This window comes from Ostrea edulis, chromosome 4, assembly GCF_947568905.1.
Source record: "Ostrea edulis chromosome 4, xbOstEdul1.1, whole genome shotgun sequence".
Lineage (NCBI taxonomy): Eukaryota > Metazoa > Mollusca > Bivalvia > Ostreida > Ostreidae > Ostrea > Ostrea edulis.
The window spans coordinates 71,803,036-71,822,578 of record NC_079167.1 but is presented as its reverse complement, the minus strand read 5'-3'; the positions used below and the strand labels follow the sequence as shown (position 1 = coordinate 71,822,578).

The 19,543-nt window shown below is 34.6% G+C and overlaps 2 protein-coding genes across 2 annotated transcripts in view; one reads left to right on the top strand and one right to left on the bottom strand.

Annotated features, from left to right (window-relative positions):
* The window catches only part of LOC125669988 (uncharacterized), a 28,034-nt gene extending 26,973 nt beyond the window's left edge, over nt 1-1,061 (bottom strand). The window contains exon 1 of the mRNA XM_048904870.2: nt 493-1,061. Within this exon, the coding sequence (XP_048760827.2) occupies nt 493-834 (342 nt within the window). The 5' untranslated portion in view covers nt 835-1,061. The remainder of the gene's footprint in view (nt 1-492) is intronic.
* A 5,127-nt stretch (nt 1,062-6,188) lies between these two features.
* On the top strand, nt 6,189-8,638 carry LOC125671701 (uncharacterized). Its single transcript, XM_048907564.2, has 2 exons — nt 6,189-6,594; nt 8,164-8,638. Exons 1-2 carry the CDS (start codon nt 6,379-6,381, stop codon nt 8,446-8,448), a joined length of 501 nt encoding a protein of 166 aa, XP_048763521.1. The 5' UTR covers nt 6,189-6,378; the 3' UTR covers nt 8,449-8,638.
* Nucleotides 8,639-19,543: the final 10,905 nt, after the last annotated feature.

Below are 19,543 nucleotides of genomic sequence, written 5' to 3'. Positions count from 1 at the left end.
ATTTTTAAAATGATATAGCAATATTTGTCTGTGGTTTATGAATGAGGATTTTCTCAAATGCCCACATTGTAGAAATGGCGACCATCTATAAACAACCCTATTTATATCCAGTTGCTATAGCCTTAGAAAAATAAATTTGCCCTCATCATTTATAAACTCTAATTTCCTGTTTTTCTTTCGATTTGATATCGACACACTGGAAACAAGCATGGGTAAAAAGCCATAAAAATATTTATACTGAAAGATCATTGAAAGCTTAAAAAGCGAAACGATTTCTTCACTGAGAACAAACAGATGCTTTTGTGACAATTAAAATTCCAATTATAGGTATATATACATATATTCAGAAATCAATTCTTTAACCTCAATTTATTGAAAGGAAATAATTATTTAGAGGGAATGTGTGTAACTGAGTGACGGTTATCAAGCAGATAGTTCTTTTAACAAATCACCAATTTTGAGACAATTCTGCTTTCGTTTCCGTTTTCTTACCGATGGAGAGGCGCCCTTGCTGTAGGCGATCACTGGCGTCCGAGTCTTTTGTGCTACAGTCCCAACGGCGCTCACCAACGCACTGTCCCCGAAAACCACCACAACGTCATTACTCGTGTCATTACGTAACAGAGCGTCAATCTGCGTCACGTGTGTGACAAAAGAGTCGTTAGTGCTGACCGAAACCAAAGTTACTCTTACGTCATCTTTGGCGTCATTGAGTTTTTGTTTGCACATTCCATGGAAAGTTTGGTCACAAATCAAAAGGATTCTTACTCCGGAAGCACCACCACCCAGCCACTGGAGACACACGAACACAAACCAACACACCAGCAGCATCATATCCTTCTATCCTCCCGACAAACATGTCGGTGGTCCAGCACGAGGCGACAGAAAACAATTACCCCTCATCCCGTCAAACTTACTCACTTCGTCCAGTGGTTAATTAAATTCCTTTCATATTACATAGTTCTGTGGCGTTTCAGTATTAATAGAAATCTGCACCTTCTCTTCAAAGCTGGCAGCACTTGCCCAGATTGTTAAATGATTACATATGATTGTGATCAATAACTCAGGTGTTCCGTGCGTTTGTCCCGGTATTTCACCGCTCCATCCGTTTTTGTCAACAGCGCTTTTCCTCGGAAATCAATGTCGAGAGTTTACAGAGATGCAATAATGCCTGTCATTTTCCAATCACATTTACATCGATTTAAGAACAGTTGGTTACGGTATTAGATATTTCGAAATAATGATGAGTGGTTATTATTGGCTAGTAACAGTTAAGCTGTTCTTAGCTACAAATGTAGATCACCGGTAATTTGGAACCGATTTTGTAAAGCATCCTCAAAGACGGAATTACTTCCACCTGCAATTATACGTAATGACAGATATATTGCATTGGTATAAATCAACCGCAGCTCGATTTGGTTATACTTTAGTGATTAAAGCACAGATTTTTCATCTCTTCTTTAATTAAAGTCGGACAAGTCGCGGACTTGACGCGCCCGATCCCTCTGTTTGCTATTTTCTTCAACCAACAGGAGAAGAGCTTAATTCTGCTGTCTGCAATCAAGATAGCCGCTCTTCTTACACTTTCGCCGGCCATTTTGGCGTGCTCGATTGAGATGAATTGATAAATAGCTAAGGATTGGCGTTTAATCTGATCAATTGTTGCGTTTTCTCTCACACCATCTCTTTGCTAAGTGTATCCAAACCGAATTATGGCTCTGTAATCATCATACAATTTAATGGACGAAAAACGTTTGTTTTTTTATGGCATCAAGTCACAGAAGCCAGAAAATGGTCTACCATATTCAACTTTCAATTTTTCATAATCAGATAAGTTGGTTTTACTCTGCCCATTTCTTTACCCTTGCATCAACAACCAATAGAAATAAAGATGTACACTGCAAATTACTTGGCTTTGAGATATTGATATTGAAAATAAGCTCCGCATGGCTATAAGCGTTAGTTATTTATCATAATACGAAATTAGACAGGGTCATTGCTGTTTAGGATTTAGATGAAGTATTGGGGCTGCATCCCCTTTAGTTGAACATATCTAACGAACATGGTCCTTTTTTGCCATTTTGGATTTTTCACACAGACCCTTTTGGGAGTAAAAGATAACGACTTGGGACCTAACACCCCCCCCCCCCTGTGAAAATTTTCTGGATTCGCCCCTGAAATGGCATTATATCCTTAACTTGAAATAAGTATACATCGTGGCAGTCAATAATCCAGTAACAAGCCATGTGCTATATTACATGATATCGTCACTTCCGGTAGAGTTCGACATATTGCATGCATCTCGGTCTATCATACTGAGAGAGCCAATTACTATACACTCAAATAACAATGGTATTAGACAGCGTAAGAGGGTTCAATTCCATTTCACAGACACTTTACGACGCCATTGTAAATATCTTTAATCCATTTATAATTAGACCGCTGAATTCCAATTTAATTAATTTTTTATTGATTTCAAATCAGATCACTGGCACACGAGGTAGAAACAAAACATGCATATTTTTTTCCGGGCATAATACTCGTACTTTGACTAGTAGTAACGCAGCCCAGGGTGTAGCTGGGTATTTTACGGGATACCACTGTGTGTGAAGTTTTGCCAATTGTTGTACATACTGTGTTCTCATTTATTGTAGGAAAGTTATAGTTTGTATTAGTCACGTCACGTGGGGATCCGGGTTAGAATAGGTCCTCAGTATCCCTTGCTTGTCGTAAGAGGCGACTAAATGGGGCGGTCCTTCGGATGAGACCGCAAAAACCGAGGTCCCGTGTCACAGCAGGTGTGGCACGATAAAGATCCCTCCCTGCTCAAAGGCCGTAAGCGCCGAGCATAGGCCTAAATTTCGCAGCCCTTCACCGGCAATGGTGGCATATCCATAGGAGTCAAAGATTCTCGAGGGGGACGTTAAACAATATACAATCAATCAATGTATTAGTCACAACACATCACGTGATTTTTTCATATCCGTGTGTAATGTTTTGTCGTGGATCTATTATTAATTAGGGCCTCGCATGAAATGCGGGAAGCCCTATAGTAATCACATTGTCCGTCCGACCGTCCGTCCGTCTGTCCGTCAACACTTTCTTTGTGACACAATAACTCAAACAGTTTTTATCGTACAGTTTTCAAATTTTGTACAGAAATAATGTACCATAAGAGGAAAAAGCCTATAGATTTTGGGGTCATTTCACTTTGTCTGTCTGTCTGTATGGCGTGATCTTTGTTATTATGAACACTTTCTTTGTGACACAATAACTCAAACAGTTTTCATTGTACAGTTTTCAAATTTTGTACAGAAATACTTTACAATAAGAGGAAGACACCTATAGATTTTGGGGTCATGTCACTTTGTTTGTCTGTCTGTATGTGTGTCATTATCTTTGTTATTATGAACACTTTCTTTGTGACACGATAACTCAAACAGTCTTCATTGTACAGTTTTCAAATTTTGTACAGAAATACTTTACAATAAGAGGAAGATACCTATAGATTTTGGAGTCATGTCACTTTGTCTGTCTGTTTGAATGTCATCATCTTTCTTATTACGACCGTATTTATTTACCACTGTCTAAGGGAGATAATTCAATTTGAATTATGATATGCATTGTTTTGATATATAGAAAATTTACAAGAAATAACTCAACAACATTGTGTGTGTGTATATTTGGTGGTTTTTTTTAATCTGATATAAAAAAAAAAAATGCTTGACGTTACATGTATATTGAATTAAAACACGTCATTCGCAGTCAACTACTTTCGATCGGGATCGGAATACGAAATAAAATTTCTTATATCCGGTTGCAGAGTGAAACTGCTTTATGCTTCAAGTTATTGAATTATGTAGTAATTGCACGTTACACATTAGAGAACTGTTCCTTTTAATAAAGAAAGTCACAAAATAGATACAAAATGAGTGTACCTTATTCATTACTGTTACCGAGCTTTCGTCGGCGAAAATCTCGAAATGGCGTGTTTCACTGCGCTTGTTGACGGTAAGGTCCACATTTTCTACGTGAGTATTTTGATATTTGCTTATGAATTTTTTGCCCATACATGGTACATGTATGTCTCGGCTAGGAATAATGGAAACTTTCTCACCTATGTATGTAAAGACATATTAATCTCTATTTTTAAAAATGTAGAACACTTTTATCAATTGACAATGTGTTTGAAAACACTTAGAGCCCCGATTGCAGAATTTCCTTTTCCAAGACATCAATATGTCAAATTCATAATCCTTTTCGAATAGTATGTACCATATTTTGTACCAGTTATCCATTTTGAATCCCCTATTACAATGGGATTTTGTTGCACTCTGTTGTGTTTGAGTGGATGAGTTTGTGTCAAACAGAAGTAATTTAAATTACATAAGCCTCTCATAAATATGCTTCATGATTCCTTTTTCACAAATTGGCATTCCAATGTATCTTTATATATTATTAATTCTAACATATATACCAGCCCCAAACATTGCTATATTTGTTGCACTCTGTTATGTTTGAGTGGATGAGTGTGTGTCAAACAGAAGTAATTTAAATTACATAAGTCTCTCATAAATATGCTTCATGATTCCTTTTTCACAAATTGGCATTCCAATATATCTTTATATATTATTAATTCTAACATATATACCAGCCCCAAACATTGCTATATCAAATACAGATGTCACTTTCCTCTAATAACCCTAAGCGGGGCCCTTGCTGACCGTGTCAGTTTTCTAGTTGTATGATATGTTGTTTTCACTCTTTGGTTATTTACTCCTCAAAAAATGACCAGTTTTTATTCTTTATAATTTGGGGCGGGCAGGCATACATATGCATATATAAACGAAAGGCTACAGGAAAGGATCGCAAAATAGACAAGTATTTATCGATGAATAATTAAACATTCAGTCGCGTGCAAGTACGTGTAGGTAAGAAGGAGCAGGCTAATGGATTAAAACTCGAATCCCACATCCTTTGTATTCATTATCTCATTGAACTTGATGTTGTTGGAGATTTTACAAAATCTTTTGTGAATATTTTTTTCTTCTGTCGTTTGAATAAAGTGAACATTCCATGACATAATCTTTAACCGCCATTGCTATCACACATTATACATGTCCTTAAACTTCTTTCAATACCATTCCATCTACCTGTTTCCGCGGGAAGACAATGATTACAAGTTCGGGAGTTAGTAAACGTGATCCATAAATCTCTAGGCAAATTCAAAAGATAATTTTCATTAATACCAAAATTTGTTTTTAGAATGTTGTAATTAATAAAGTTAGGTGACCTATTGACATTCCAGGGATTTCCATTGCATTTAACGTAGCCTCACTTTAATCAGAACTGCACTTCAATTAGCGCGCGCTCCAATTCGAATGATGGGAGTATACCAATGAAAATCTATATAATAAATGAACACGTACATTTCCTATATGCACTGATTGTAAAAGTTATGGCGCAAATGATTTAAATAAGGTCTTACTTCAAGATTAACAATAACACATGATCAGTGGTCAGTTTGTTTTATTTATCGCTGCAACAAAACGTTTTGTTTAAGTATTTTCATGCTCATACTTTTATATACTTCTTTTTTTCCTATTTCTACTTTTTCTTTATTTTTTCTCTTGTTTCATAATAATTTTCATTTGTATATATATATATATATCTTTGTATCTCTTTTTTCCCTACATATTTTATCTTGTTTACATAATATCAATCTATACATGTTTGGTTCATTGTGACCTTCATGAACGGAGAGGGCTAAAATAGGTATCTGCTGCCCAATCCCATTCACTTAAATTTTTAGTTAAATCAGAGGTCCCCCCCCCCCCCCACACACACACATATGATTTATAGAGCGATGATAGTGAACTGCACAACAAATATCTGTTTTCATACTTTCTATATTGTTTATTCTTAATAAGGGCTTATTTTTACAAAATATGAATTGAATGAAATCTGATTTGAAGCTGAACAAATCTTTACACACCAAATAAAACAATGTTGCTCGATATGTACACGCATCTAGTTTTCATTTCTCTGTAAGAAGACATTTTATGATATACCAGTGCGCTCTAGGGTATCGTTTTTCTGATATGTGGACAAGACAAGATCGCTCATCCTGGAGACTACTTACTTCAGTCGGTGTGAACTGTTACACGTTGTGTAATAATTTGTGTTACAAGATCGTTTTAATCACGGCAGATCGCACAATAGTACAAAAAGCTTCCCAAGGACTTAGATCTAGATAGCGTGCACCATTATAGATAGCATGGCCCCGGGGTAGCGAGGCATGACTCGCAAATCAGGCATCCGTGGTAAGAAAAATATAAGCAATACTTAATCATAAATCTGTGTAATGGAGTGCTTTACATGGAACACATAACGGTAGATATTAATCCTATCAACCGACCTATACCAAACTGCCTCCTACATAGTGACGCCGTATGTGAAAACTTTACCCCAGTCACCCTCCCCCAGAGGTTTTTGAGGGTGAGAAAACCAGGGGAGGATGAGGACGAGCAGGACTGTCCCGGAGCCCGGGAAAAAGACCTAGCGTCCGCGCTGCAGTGGGTGAAACAACAGATGGTAAGGACTTTCTATAATAATGTGGCGGTATATGACCTGGCCGGAATAGACCTGTTTGTAATCACTAATCAGCGGTCTCAACACTAATTCAGCTAAAATTATTTTTGGAGATTTTTTTTTCTGATAACTTTGTTGAATTCCTTTAATGGGGAGTTTAAACATCTGAAATAATGGAGTATATACATTTTGTACAGATATGGATGTCTAGTATTTCTCTGTTTTATCTTATTTATACCACAAAAAATCAATCCAAATCGGATCATTCAAAAGCCTCCGTGACGTCATCAGTCAGATAATGTCTTTTCGGTTACTTCATCATTTGAAATTTTTTACACAATTTCACCTTGAACTGTGAAAAGCAATTTTCTTTTGTGTCATAATAATTCCTCTCTATATTTTACAGCTCTTCGTTTTATTATCAAAACCATAACCGACCACAACATTGCCATATCAGACATTGAATAAAATTATTTGATAAGGTAGAGAGATATTCAGATATATTGCTCTGCTCATGTTTTATTGTCCAGTAATGTTTTACGTAGGACTCATAAGAAAACCGATAAACGGTTCCTTTAGCTGTGAGATTCAGATCTTTTAAATACGGAAAGTCATAATCCATCGTCCTTAGGGGGCCGCATCCATCTTAACATAGCCGACAAGGAATGCGAGAAAACATCGCGTGCGGACGAGAGGGGGAAAATATCTGCTGTATAGCTTTGCGAAAACATTTTCCTTTCCATCAAAATAGTTTGCATAATAATGAATCAAAATTCATTTTAGAGGAAGTCTGATAACTTTGCGTGATAAGAATCTTTGTAGATAGGATGACTTACATCGAGAGAGATAGAACGTCAACAAGATGATGCCGAGGACAACACTCGAGGAATCAAACGCACTCTGTAGATCTTATCTGATGTATACCCGGCGGCGCACTCAATTTAATCCGATTTGTCAAGGTTTTAAAAATTATCCGGTGATCAACCAAGATAACTAATGGAAAATTGTCATTTAAGAAGTTCAAAATGACTTAAATGTCGCTCCTAATGGGAAACATGGGCATCATTCTGTATATAGTGTTTTCGCTGTTTCGTTTTCCTATTTCCACCATTTACATTGTATTCATGCTGTAATGATAATTGTTTCCATCAAATCGGAACAGATTTCATGACAATTTTGAGTAATTCTTTTTTTAAGCTTTGCCCAAATTTGCAAAAAAATCTTAAATAAGCGGGTCGACCCTATGGTCTAAAACTTTTGTACATGCGTATTTATTTTTCCCTAGTCTAGTTCTAAACAATTCAACATCACTTGCCTATTTCAAAGTTATATTGACTGACGCGTTTGAACAGAGGAAACTCAAGTCTTCTGTCGCACATTAATAAAGGAAATGCGTTTTCGTATTCTCAGCGTCTGCTAATATGGCGGGTGAAATAAAGCCCTTAGTTACAGTAACTGTTATTGTACAAGATGTGACTTCAGTGCGTAAACCTTATATTCGTCAAGTAATATCATGTACACTCGTTATGATAGAAATCAGAAAATGATCTAATTCATTTATTTCCTCTTCAGGTGATATTGCGGAAAGATGACATAAAACTTATGCGACGGTTTTTAGATCTTCACGCCGCCATGATGGAACTTAAATGGTTATATGAGGGTGCGTGTTCCATGTCTGACGTCAGCAGCTACAACGGAAGTAATATGTCACTAGATGACGTCATGGAATCTTCCGTAGACCATTGCATCTCAAACGACGTACATGACACAGAGTTTCGAGAAAGAACTACTTCATTACAAATTCCAAGAAAATCCCGTGTCACAAGAATTCGATGGAAAAGTAACGAGATCATTTGACAATCATTACAATGTTTACTTAAATGATTGCTCCTGAAACTTCCGCCATGGCTTACGCAAATCTTATCAATGTCGATGTGTTTATCAGAATCTTATTTTAACATCATCGAGGAAAACTGTATTCTTTGCTGTGTAATTTTAATTCAGAAAAATGTTATTTTGTTGCACTGCATAAATTTTTGGAAGGGACTATATTTTATGGCGGATGGTTCTGTAGAAGAAAAAAATATTGCAATCCAACACTATTATCACTTTCATAATCATCACGCACAACTACAGGAATTTAAATCTGATATCAAACATCAAAAGAAAAGAAAAATAAGACGAAAAAATCACACACTTATACTTAGGAGAAGAGTTTAGTAATAACTAAAGAAATATATTTGAATTGTGAAGGTAAACTACATATTGATTTCATACCAAAAAAAATTATCTCAGTGATTTTTCTATATGGACCCAGGCATTTTAAAGAATTATTTATAAAGCTTCAGGATTAAAAAACAAACAAACAGACGAAATTTTAAAAATGTTAAAGACTGTTAGATTTTTATGTCTAAATAAAATTCATATATATATATATATAGAATTTTTAAAAGTTCAAAAAGGTGACACTGATATAAATGAGGTAGGGATATTATTATCATTAAACTTGTTAAATTTACGTCATTTTACTTCATTTCAGTACGGTTTTTTTATCAGATTCGATAGTATACAAGATGACCCAATTTAATTAATGCCATCTGGTTCATTCTCTTTGAATTTTGAAATTCGCCTTCAAGTCGATAATGAATAAACATTTCGCAAATTCATTGTCTTTTATACTTCGGATCCCACATCCTTGATATGTAATTTCTACAATTCGTAATGTCCCCACTAGCATAAAAATAAATGAAATAATGAATAAATAAATGAAAACAAAATCCACCCCCCACGTGGGCTCCAAATAAAACAGACTTTCAAATGTTGACAATTTCGACAAAACAGAAGAAAACCATGAAATATATTGTTCCGGAGGTTAAACCATTCAGTACAATTCATTCTCACAAGTTTAAGATAGACACGGCAGAGAAATACATAAATAATCACAATAATTTTTTTTATATATATACATGTATTATATATATATATATATATATATATATATATATATATATATATATGCGTGTTGGGTACATATACAATAGTGAATATTACAGTATATATAAATCAAATTCGGGGGGTGGGTTGACCACCTCATTTATAATTTCAGTAAATCTAGATGAATTTGATAGGAAATTGAAATTCTTAGAAGAAAATAAATCGTGAAATTTCATATTATTTGGTCTGTGATGAAATTTTTGTGGTTACAAGTACATTTTTCGTAAATCTTTTTAAATATTTGCAAAACAGAGCATCAATAAAATTCATCGCCTATTTCGGAATTTCACAAGTTACACTCTCTATCTGCCCTATGAATACCAGACAATCTCCCAGTTTCTATCGGTAAGCGGTGATTTGCCGCTCTGAATCTTACAATTTTACGTATTTTAGAAATATTATTTTAACAAAATACAACTTTGACATTTAAATTCAAAATCTATAAAGTACAAGTCAGAAGTAAAAGTAAAATTTATAAAGTACAGGTCAGTTGTAAATTCAACCTCTGTTGTAATTGTTACAGTTACAATCTGACAATCATTGCTGCTGGAATTGATCATATGATTATATAAACCAAAACCTATCCTGATGTCACGTTCGGATTGATTAATTTTTACCCGTAGAGACCTAGATAACGAGGTAGTGATTTACTCAAATTATTCAAAGTCTGAAAATCGGATCAAAATCTAAACTTTTCCATTCTCAGATATGTTGGCTTTACAAATCACAGTACAGTGCAAAATATGTCATAATTGACTTTGAAAACATCTTCATATTGCGCCAGATTCGAAATAACTCTCCTATGTACATTATAGGAGATACATTTAGTGGAACTTTGTGTGTTTAAGTGGGACAGAGTGAACTTACAGTCAATGAGGATGACGATAAAATGTATTAAAAACGGCTTCTCTTTTGATATATAAATGTAGGAAATACAAAATACTATCGAAAGAAATGTTTTACTAAAGGAGAAACGTAAAAACAATGTCATATTTGCAAGTAATATCCTGGTTATGATACCTACAACTAAAGAAAGAACGTGCTATAATAAGAATTCCAAGCATTTAATTACTTTGTGTATCAGTCGAATTCAGGTGATGAAACAGCGCATATGAGAAACTTGCTGAGTACATTCACTTATTTGTCCCACTCCCGCATGTAAACAAGTTGTTTCGTGCCTTACTAAGTACGAGATTTCTTCAAAGGGAAATAACTCGAACGTATCTTGAAACCCGCCTTTTAAGGTACAACTCCACCCCCATGACTTTCCCTTATTATGGGTTCAAACTAGTAAAACTGTACTAATATACACTTAATCAATAACCAAACAAAATGGGTATGTTGTCACCTTTTTAAAGATAGCAGACATACATAAACAGAGGTATATAATCTCGCTTTTAAACAACAGAATAAATAGTTAAAAAGACAAAATGTAAATGTTGAAAGTTTCAAAAAGCTGTTGCTTTATAAATACAACTGTATATATAAATTCATTGAATACCAGGGAATCCTTGTTTAAATAGACATACAACAGAGAACATACCAGCACACGAGTTATTGCCCTTGACAACATAATTAAAATATATTATAGGATTAAACAATTTTTTTGAAGAATTGATCGATGTGTAAACTCCGGACATTTTACTCACAAACTGAATAAAAGTGCGAAGCACTTTTATGTTAAGTTTGTGAGTAAAATGTCCGGAGTTTACACATCGATCAATTCTTCAAAAAGAATGTTTGATTCTTATAATTCCAATTCGTTCACTTTATTAACAATTGCAAAAATTTGAATAGTTTCCCCGCACTATGTTATTTGTTTTCAGGCGTGTATGAATACATCACGTTTTCGGATTTATTGATGTGTAAACTCTTGTTCAGCTTTATTTTTGTCCAATCAAAACAATTGTAATAAATGATATTGGAATTATATACATGTAATTGATTATCTACAGACAATATAACCTTTTCAGTATCAAATAGTTTACTAGATTTTAATTGTATCCAGTAAAAGAAAAAACGAAGACAACGAACGTTAATCAATCTCATAATTTCTACAAGAATACAAAATTAAGAGAAGGGCAAACACCGACCCTGGACACACCAGAGATGGAATCATGTACCTAGGAGGAGTAAGTACCCCCTGTCGACCGGTCACACTCGCATTTATATTTTTTAAAAATCATACAAAAGAATTATTTTTATCATGCACAAAGTTTAACAAATTAAAGATTTTACACACAACCCCACCCCACCCCCCAAAAAACCCCAAATGACGTCACATAGGAATAGAGTTCCCTTAAATTTGAAAATAGTCAACATTGTGAAAAATTGCAGATTTTCAGACCGTATTCAGGGCCGTAAATTAACCTTCAATTTGGAGGAGGCAGGAGGCCAGGCCCCCAGACGCTGAGCACATTTTGTGCACACTGAACACGTTTCGTGCAAAATCCTTGATTCTAGGGCCTTCTAAGATGTTACTTGACTAACTCATTCTAAAAGAAAGATTTGGAATGCTTTTTAAGGGAGGTATCATGTTCTTAGTTATTGGAAACAACATAAATTCTAATGAACTTTAAATTTTAATTTTTTTTTGGCTCAAAAGTTGGAGGAGGCAGCTGCCTCCTCCGCCTCCATGTAATTTACGGCCCTGGTATTGACTACATTTGCGTGCATTTGAGGCAATTTGTGACGTCACCAAAAATAAAGGTCGTTTGTCTATTAATACGCTTGCATTGATGCTCGTTTCAGTTATATAATCAGATCGATCATTGGGAGTATATTACTTTGAAAAATTAATGAAATATCGGGCTAAACTATCCCCTCACTGACTATTGTATGGTAGCCGCTCCCTGGGCATCACACACACACACACACACACACACACCGACACCCCATCGCCCAGGAATCTATCTGTGTAACCTGACTCCCCTTTTTTTATAGTCAGATCACCCATTCCCCCGGGGGAAAGTCGCTATATACATTAACTTTCGCACTTCAGTGCGTTCCGGGTAAGATTATTGTCAATTATTTGCAGCAATGAATATGAGATTTGTATCACTCACTGAATATTTCAAAGCTGAATCGATTCTGTGCATTTCGTTTTATATTACGAGTGAACTGATGCGAAACATACATCTCATTTGAAGATTGCGAGTATATATAGTGAGATGATGGCATACCATGATCGAATATGTCCTGTGTTTTTTGTTTTCAAAATTGTAACAACTTGCAAAATTTTGTTTCAAAAAGTTAAAGTTCAAATAAATTTGCTGTATATTACATAGGAGATTCAAAACATTAAAAAAAAAATCAGATTCAGAAATATCGAAGTCCTTAAAACTCCACGATCAGTAGATATCGAAGTCCATTATAAGCGCTAGAAGAAGAAGTTGAATGGGAAACATCACTATATGTATTTCCTACGAAAGATAAGACTCCCATGACATTCTGAATACTAGTATCCCAATCCATGAACTAGGAAACTAGGAGCACACCTGTAAGGAGTTCAATTTGCCATTGATATGAAATGTTGGAATTTTCATCTTGAACATTAAAAATGTTAAAAATGTCAGCCTCTCAATAGGTCCTCGAAGTTTCCGATCACAGGGCAGAAGATTTACTCTGGTTGTGTGATAAGATTAGAGGAAATAAACTTAAATTAATAGAATTTTGATTTTGTCTTCACAAAAAATCAATTCATGTTCTCCTTAGTTTTATTTTGATTGTTAAATTAACACAGTCCTTGTGTGGTGTAGATTCAGGGTTTTTTAAGTTTTGTGTTAAATTAATGTAGTCCTTGTGTGGTGTAGATTCAGGTTTTTTTCCCATGACCCTTGGTTCCAGGCCAGGCCCATGGTAGGAATTCAAAATGTTATAATGGAATACAAAGGAACCATTCGTGTCTAGTCTGTCGATTTAAATATGCTCATACTTTGACCCATAGAGCCAAGGTGAGGCATAGAGGGGAATTTTATAAAATATATTTATATTTAAGGATCCCACTGGAAATAAAATTATTTAAAAACGTTTATGAGTAATCCTTTTAAAAGTGTAACAGGAAGGGGAAAATGTGATGGATCAGACCGGAATTCGAACCCAGGCTCATGCATCTCTAGTCAGGTGCTCTACCAACTGAGCTATCTGGCCACGGGCGATCGAACCCGTCTGACCGCTACAAAAGTATTTAAAACAAAAATCTTGTCGACTTCAACATTGTAGTTTCTAATTATCTAAATAAATCATTTTTTGGATAGGGGTAGGGGGCAATGAAATGAAGACAAACATTTTCCTGTATATAATATGATAGTGACATATTGCAGAGGGCTGAAAACAGGGCTAGAAATCAAGCCAGTTTGACTTGAGCAGAAATCTACATCAAGTTCTATAACTCCTATTATCTTTGGAATGCCTCATTGATTCATGGTTACACAAAATCGGAATTCTTGATTACGAGGAATGGAATCGTGGACGAAGGTGAAAACTGCTGACCAAACAGCTGGTTTTGATTTTTAATTCCTTTGTTTCAATATTCGTCGCTCAATTGCCACTGGTCTCTTCCCAGGTACATTGTATCTGGGTTATCTCTTCCACCAACAAAAACTGGGAGCCACCACTGAAAAATTGTTGAGTGTGGCAGAAACCATCAAAACAATCAATCACTTAAGATACATGTTGGATCATATCTATTTAAAACTCTACATGGATTCTGTAAGGTACTACTGAGGATGGACAGGAGAAATAGTAAATGAAAATCTTGTTTTCTATTTCAATGCAGGTGACTAACATATATAGCCGGTGACCATCAAGGAACCACTTGTCAAACTTAAATAATGGCTGCTGATCAAATCTCTGCGTGACCGACTTATCTTTTATACTATGAGTTGCTTGTTAAACAACGGTGAATGTTTAAGATGTGACCAATTTCTGGTTTTCAAGGGGCATCCTGTATCATAAGACTCTGGCCGGGACTTTCAAATTCAGCCGCTTTAGAGGAGGGGGGGGGGGGGGGGGGCTCAAGATGGTTCGTTTATAGAAGTATGCCATATCTTTAAAAAAAAAAAACACACACACACACACACGTTGGCGTAGTATACCTGCATGTCTCTTGAATTTAGAAACAGTGTGATATTGCATTTCTCCTCGCAGAATTATTGAGGGTACAGAGTACTATTACTGGAATGATAAAGGCGAGAAGAAAATTCGTATTGATTTCTGGATAAAAAGGTCAGAGGTCAATGGTCACAATCAGTGAATGAATATGACAATTTTTTTTAATAATTGGTACGGGGAATGTCGTCAATTAATTTCTGTGTTAAAAGGTTAAAGGTCAAAATTTAAAAAAGCTAATAGAAAGAACTTTTGATATTTTGGCCTTGTTCAATTCAATTCTTTATTTACACTAAAGCACATGCAAGTGTTGTTAGCCACGTGATATAATATATATATATATATATATATATATATATATATATATATATATACTTACATACATATAATTGCATGTACATATAAAGTGTTACATGGTATTATAATTGTAACAACAGTATTATAATATATAATGTTACATGGTATTATAATTGTAACAATCAGTTTCTAAGGTATAAAGAGTATCTGATCATACTCTGATATATAAACAAATTTCTTTTGTACATACAATATTAAGACGATTTAGTAAACAAGATAATCATATTTTTGAATACTTTTTTCTTATATGTTTGTAAAAAGGACAATCAAGTAAAAAATGTTTTTCATCTTCAACACTGGTCTAACAATGGTAGCAAAATCTGTTTTCTCTAGGAATGTCTACCTGTTAATGTAATGTCATTCTTGTAATCATCGGTTGGAAGGAGAAGATATTTCATTTTTGAAAATACACAAAGGTTAACGCTTAATGAAAAATATGCTGGCATGAAGCGTTGCAGTTCATCCGCTCATATCGTTTTTTCAAAAACGGAGATTTCCTTCCTATATTTACATTCTTCTTTTATCTCTATCATAATCCCCATCCACTGATATAAACATACTATATCTGTATTCATGCGCGGATTGTTTACAACTGCAACACATTCATGAGGAAATGACTATCATTACAATTTGTATGGATTGTTGGTTGGGTGTGTGTATTGGCATTGTACCTTATTCTCCCTTTTCGATACTTATGTCTGTAGAATTTTGAATTACGGATGTGAAATGTGGGGATTACATAAAGGACCTGACATTGAAAAGGTTTACCTGGATATTTTAAAATTTTCATTTGGTGTTCGTAAAAACACTAATACAACCATGGTATATCTTGAAACAGGGCGTTTACCATTGTATCATGTTATTCAAGTTTTGGTTTAAACTATTGCAGTCTGAAAATTGTTGCATATGAATGTTTATACAATATCTGTGAAAATACAAAGCAAAATACAAAGTCGTAACTGGGCTACTTTTATCAAGGAACAATTTGATTGTTTGGGACTTAGTTATATGTGGCATGATCAAAATAACTTAAATAGCCATGTTTGTTTGCCAATAATACAACAAAGATTGAAGGATCATTTTATTCCAAATTTACATAGCAACATGAAGTATGAATCAAAATGCTCTATTTACAAACATTTGGTTGATAATTTTTGCTTGCAATATTACCTAGAAAAACCTATTCCTAAATTGTACAAAAACGGTATCTCCAAAATAAGGTTATTATCACACAATTTATCCATGGATAGAAACTGGTAGACATAAAAATGTACCACGTGTAAAAAGGTTTTGTAAAACATGTATCACTGAAATTGAGGATGAATACCACTTTTTGTTAGTCTGTCATGTATATTGTCAGATTAGAGCTAAATTAGTGAAAAAGTATTACTGGAGTAAACCCTCCATGTTCAAATTTATACAACTGTTAAGTGTGAACAATGTTAAAGAACTTTGTACCTTAGGAAAATTTATTTGTAAAGTTCTTGAACTAAAAACAGTTTATGATATGTAATTTGTATCGTCATTCTCCTTTTTTACTATCATTATACTGTTGTATTTACATCTGCTAGACGTCTTTGTAAGAATTGGCCGTTTATTTTCAGCTTTGTAATTATTATCTATGTTCAATTTTGTTATAATGCTATAAGATGTATGTCTTTCGCAATAAAGAATTATTTAAACGTCCCGTCGAGAAAGCGAAATTAGCCTACAATTGATATAGATTAATTACCGAAAAGCGTCTCCTATCTGAAACGCCATAATCAACAAACATAAACGCCATGTTACTTTTACTCAGACTAGTATTTAGTGAAGCGTAAGTATTGGTATACTAGTCACGTGATTGACGTCTAAATTTTCTTTAGACAGCAAGTAGCAAACTACAGACGGTAACATGACGTCTCAGCCGTCTTTTTAATGTTTACAGGAACGCCTCGTCATACTTGGTTTAAAAATAATTTTAGAGTGATTCCCCTTTATGAATTAAGCTAAGTTCGAAGCTATCAAACAAAAGAGAATCAGGAGTTGTCAAAACACGCCTACAAGAAAATGATACCTCGACTGATTTTGAAAGTTTGGACGATGTTAACTTGATGAATGTCTGGTTCATTTCTGCATGAATCTTCGTAAAGTTGATAGGAACTACTACGAAGCAAAATCATTTTCAGGTCCTCAACGATTCAAAACACTTTATAAGTTTGCTACCGACTGTCTACAGTCCACATACTTTAAACAACCCGACAAATGTCTCTTAGATAGTTACTAACAAACCTAATAAGTAATAATAATTGACGTGTTTAAAATTGTTCACAAGCGAAGTTTGGTTTCGTTGTCCGACATGTTGTTTGAGACATTTCTTTGTGGTTGTACGCCGTTTATTCAGGGTAGGTATTTGCTCAGGTTTCACTCCACTTGAAACGCTTCTATTACTGTCTATACCTTGCATAGATATTTGTATAATTCGCTTTAATTTACAATACTTCAGACGCTTCTCGTGTTTCATGCAGGGATCCTTATTTTGAAATTAAGTCCGTCATCGTGGGATTTTAGTGGTAGAGCAGTCGCTTTGAATAAGAGGTCGTAGGTCAGCCCGCTTCTCTAAGCGCTGTACATTAGAAGCGAAAGTTGACCTATTTCGGACGAGACCTTGAAACCGGAAGTATCGAACAATTTTCCCTACATATACCTGATAGAATGCGACATTTGCATATGAGTGAAATATTCTTGCTACATAACCAATTCAAGCATGCGTGTATCTTCAAATAAACGACATAATTTAAACAACTACTGCTGTCTTTTGGAATATGTGAAAATTCATACAATTGGTTTAAATATTAGTTGACAAATAGATCACAATGTCTTAGATGGAATGGAAATTAGATATTACAATAGGAGTACCTCAAGGATCAATACTTGGTCCTTTGCTTTTATTCTTTATGTAAATGACTATCCAGATTGCTTACAACACTCTGAAGCCCATATGTATGTGGACGATACAACTCAAGATGTCTCGGATAAAAGTATAGATGTTAAAGAAAACAAATTACATAGGGATCTTAAAAATACTTTAGATGGATAAAAACAAACTTACAGTAGCATGTGCATGATAATTGATACAGAGAAAAGATTAAGAAATTGTAGAAAACTACCGATACAAGTGGACAATATTGCCATTGAAAATGTATCTTGTGCAAAACTACTTGTTGTTTATATTGACAGATGCTTCACGTGGTCTGAAAAATAGGCGTGTTATCTAGATTACGTTCATTCTTCTCAACCAAATTATTGCTGAAAATTTTTAATACAATTGTCTTTCCTCATTTTAACTACTGTATTATTATTTGGGGTACTATGAAAAAACAAGGACGGTCTTTACAAATTATACAGACTTCAAAAGCGAGCTGCTAAAGTGATTTTAAATAGAAATGATGCAGCAACTTAGGTGGATGCCTCTGTCGGACTATTATGGATAGAGAATTATCGTTCTTGTCTTGAAAGTTTTACATGGTTTAACTCCGGATTATTTAAATGTTTTTCAGTATGTTCACGAAATTAGCAGTATATCTACCAGGTTAAGTCAAAGCAATTCATTATAAAGGCACGATACTTTAAAAGATCTGTTACAGTTTACGGTTCACAGTTATGGAATAATATGCCAGAACTTTTAAAATATTACCCAGCATTGGAAACTTAAATCCGCTTATCTTAGATTTGTTTTTCATCCTGGAAATTAAAAACATATAGATTTGGGTTTTTTTCAGTTTTAAGCATGTAGATAGTGTATGTATGTAACATACCTTCATATACTATTTTATATTGTATCTGTATTATACTGCCTGTATGTATGTTTTCAAGACCACGGTGTAGACTAGTTTTTCAACTACTAGTATTTCTACCAGCAAGGAACTTTGGTCACTTTCCATTGTCTGTCATAACAGAAAAGTCATTCTTGGATTCGAAAGGTTGTCAAATCAAAGCAATAAGAAAACAACGTGTCTGACTGTCAGTATTTCTCTTCTTCAAAAGAAATTGGATGGTGAGGAAAAAAACACCTAACTGAAATCAGCATTTAAATACGTAGGAAATAGGCATCATAACGTGGACTGTGCAGATGATATGACTTTGTAAAATTAAAGGGAACCTAAAAAGTCTCTAAAATGAACTGGTCTCAAGTTCAACGCCACCCAACCCCTCACAAAAACAGAAGTTAACGAGATTTTTAAAAAAAATGTGAAGAATTTTGTGTACTTTCAAAACCACTAATTTTCAAGAAAACCCGTCAAGACAGCCAGATTGGTGTTGTCTCCATATCACACACGATTAGTTTAATATTGACGTTGATTTTAAATATATGTACATACATCACTGCCGTCTTATATTTCAATATTCGAGTGTTTGTCTCCAATACCACACAAGATTAGTTTAACACTGACGTTGATTTTATATACATGCATACACCACTGCCCTTATTCGAGTGCTAGAATAAACAAAA

Coding starts and splice junctions, on each gene's coding strand:
- LOC125671701 (XM_048907564.2), top strand. CDS start 6,379: ATGGAACACATAACGGTAGATATTAATCCTATCAACCGACCTATACCA. Junction 6,595..8,163: donor AGTGGGTGAAACAACAGATG/GTAAGGACTTTC, acceptor TTTCCTCTTCAG/GTGATATTGCGGAAAGATGA.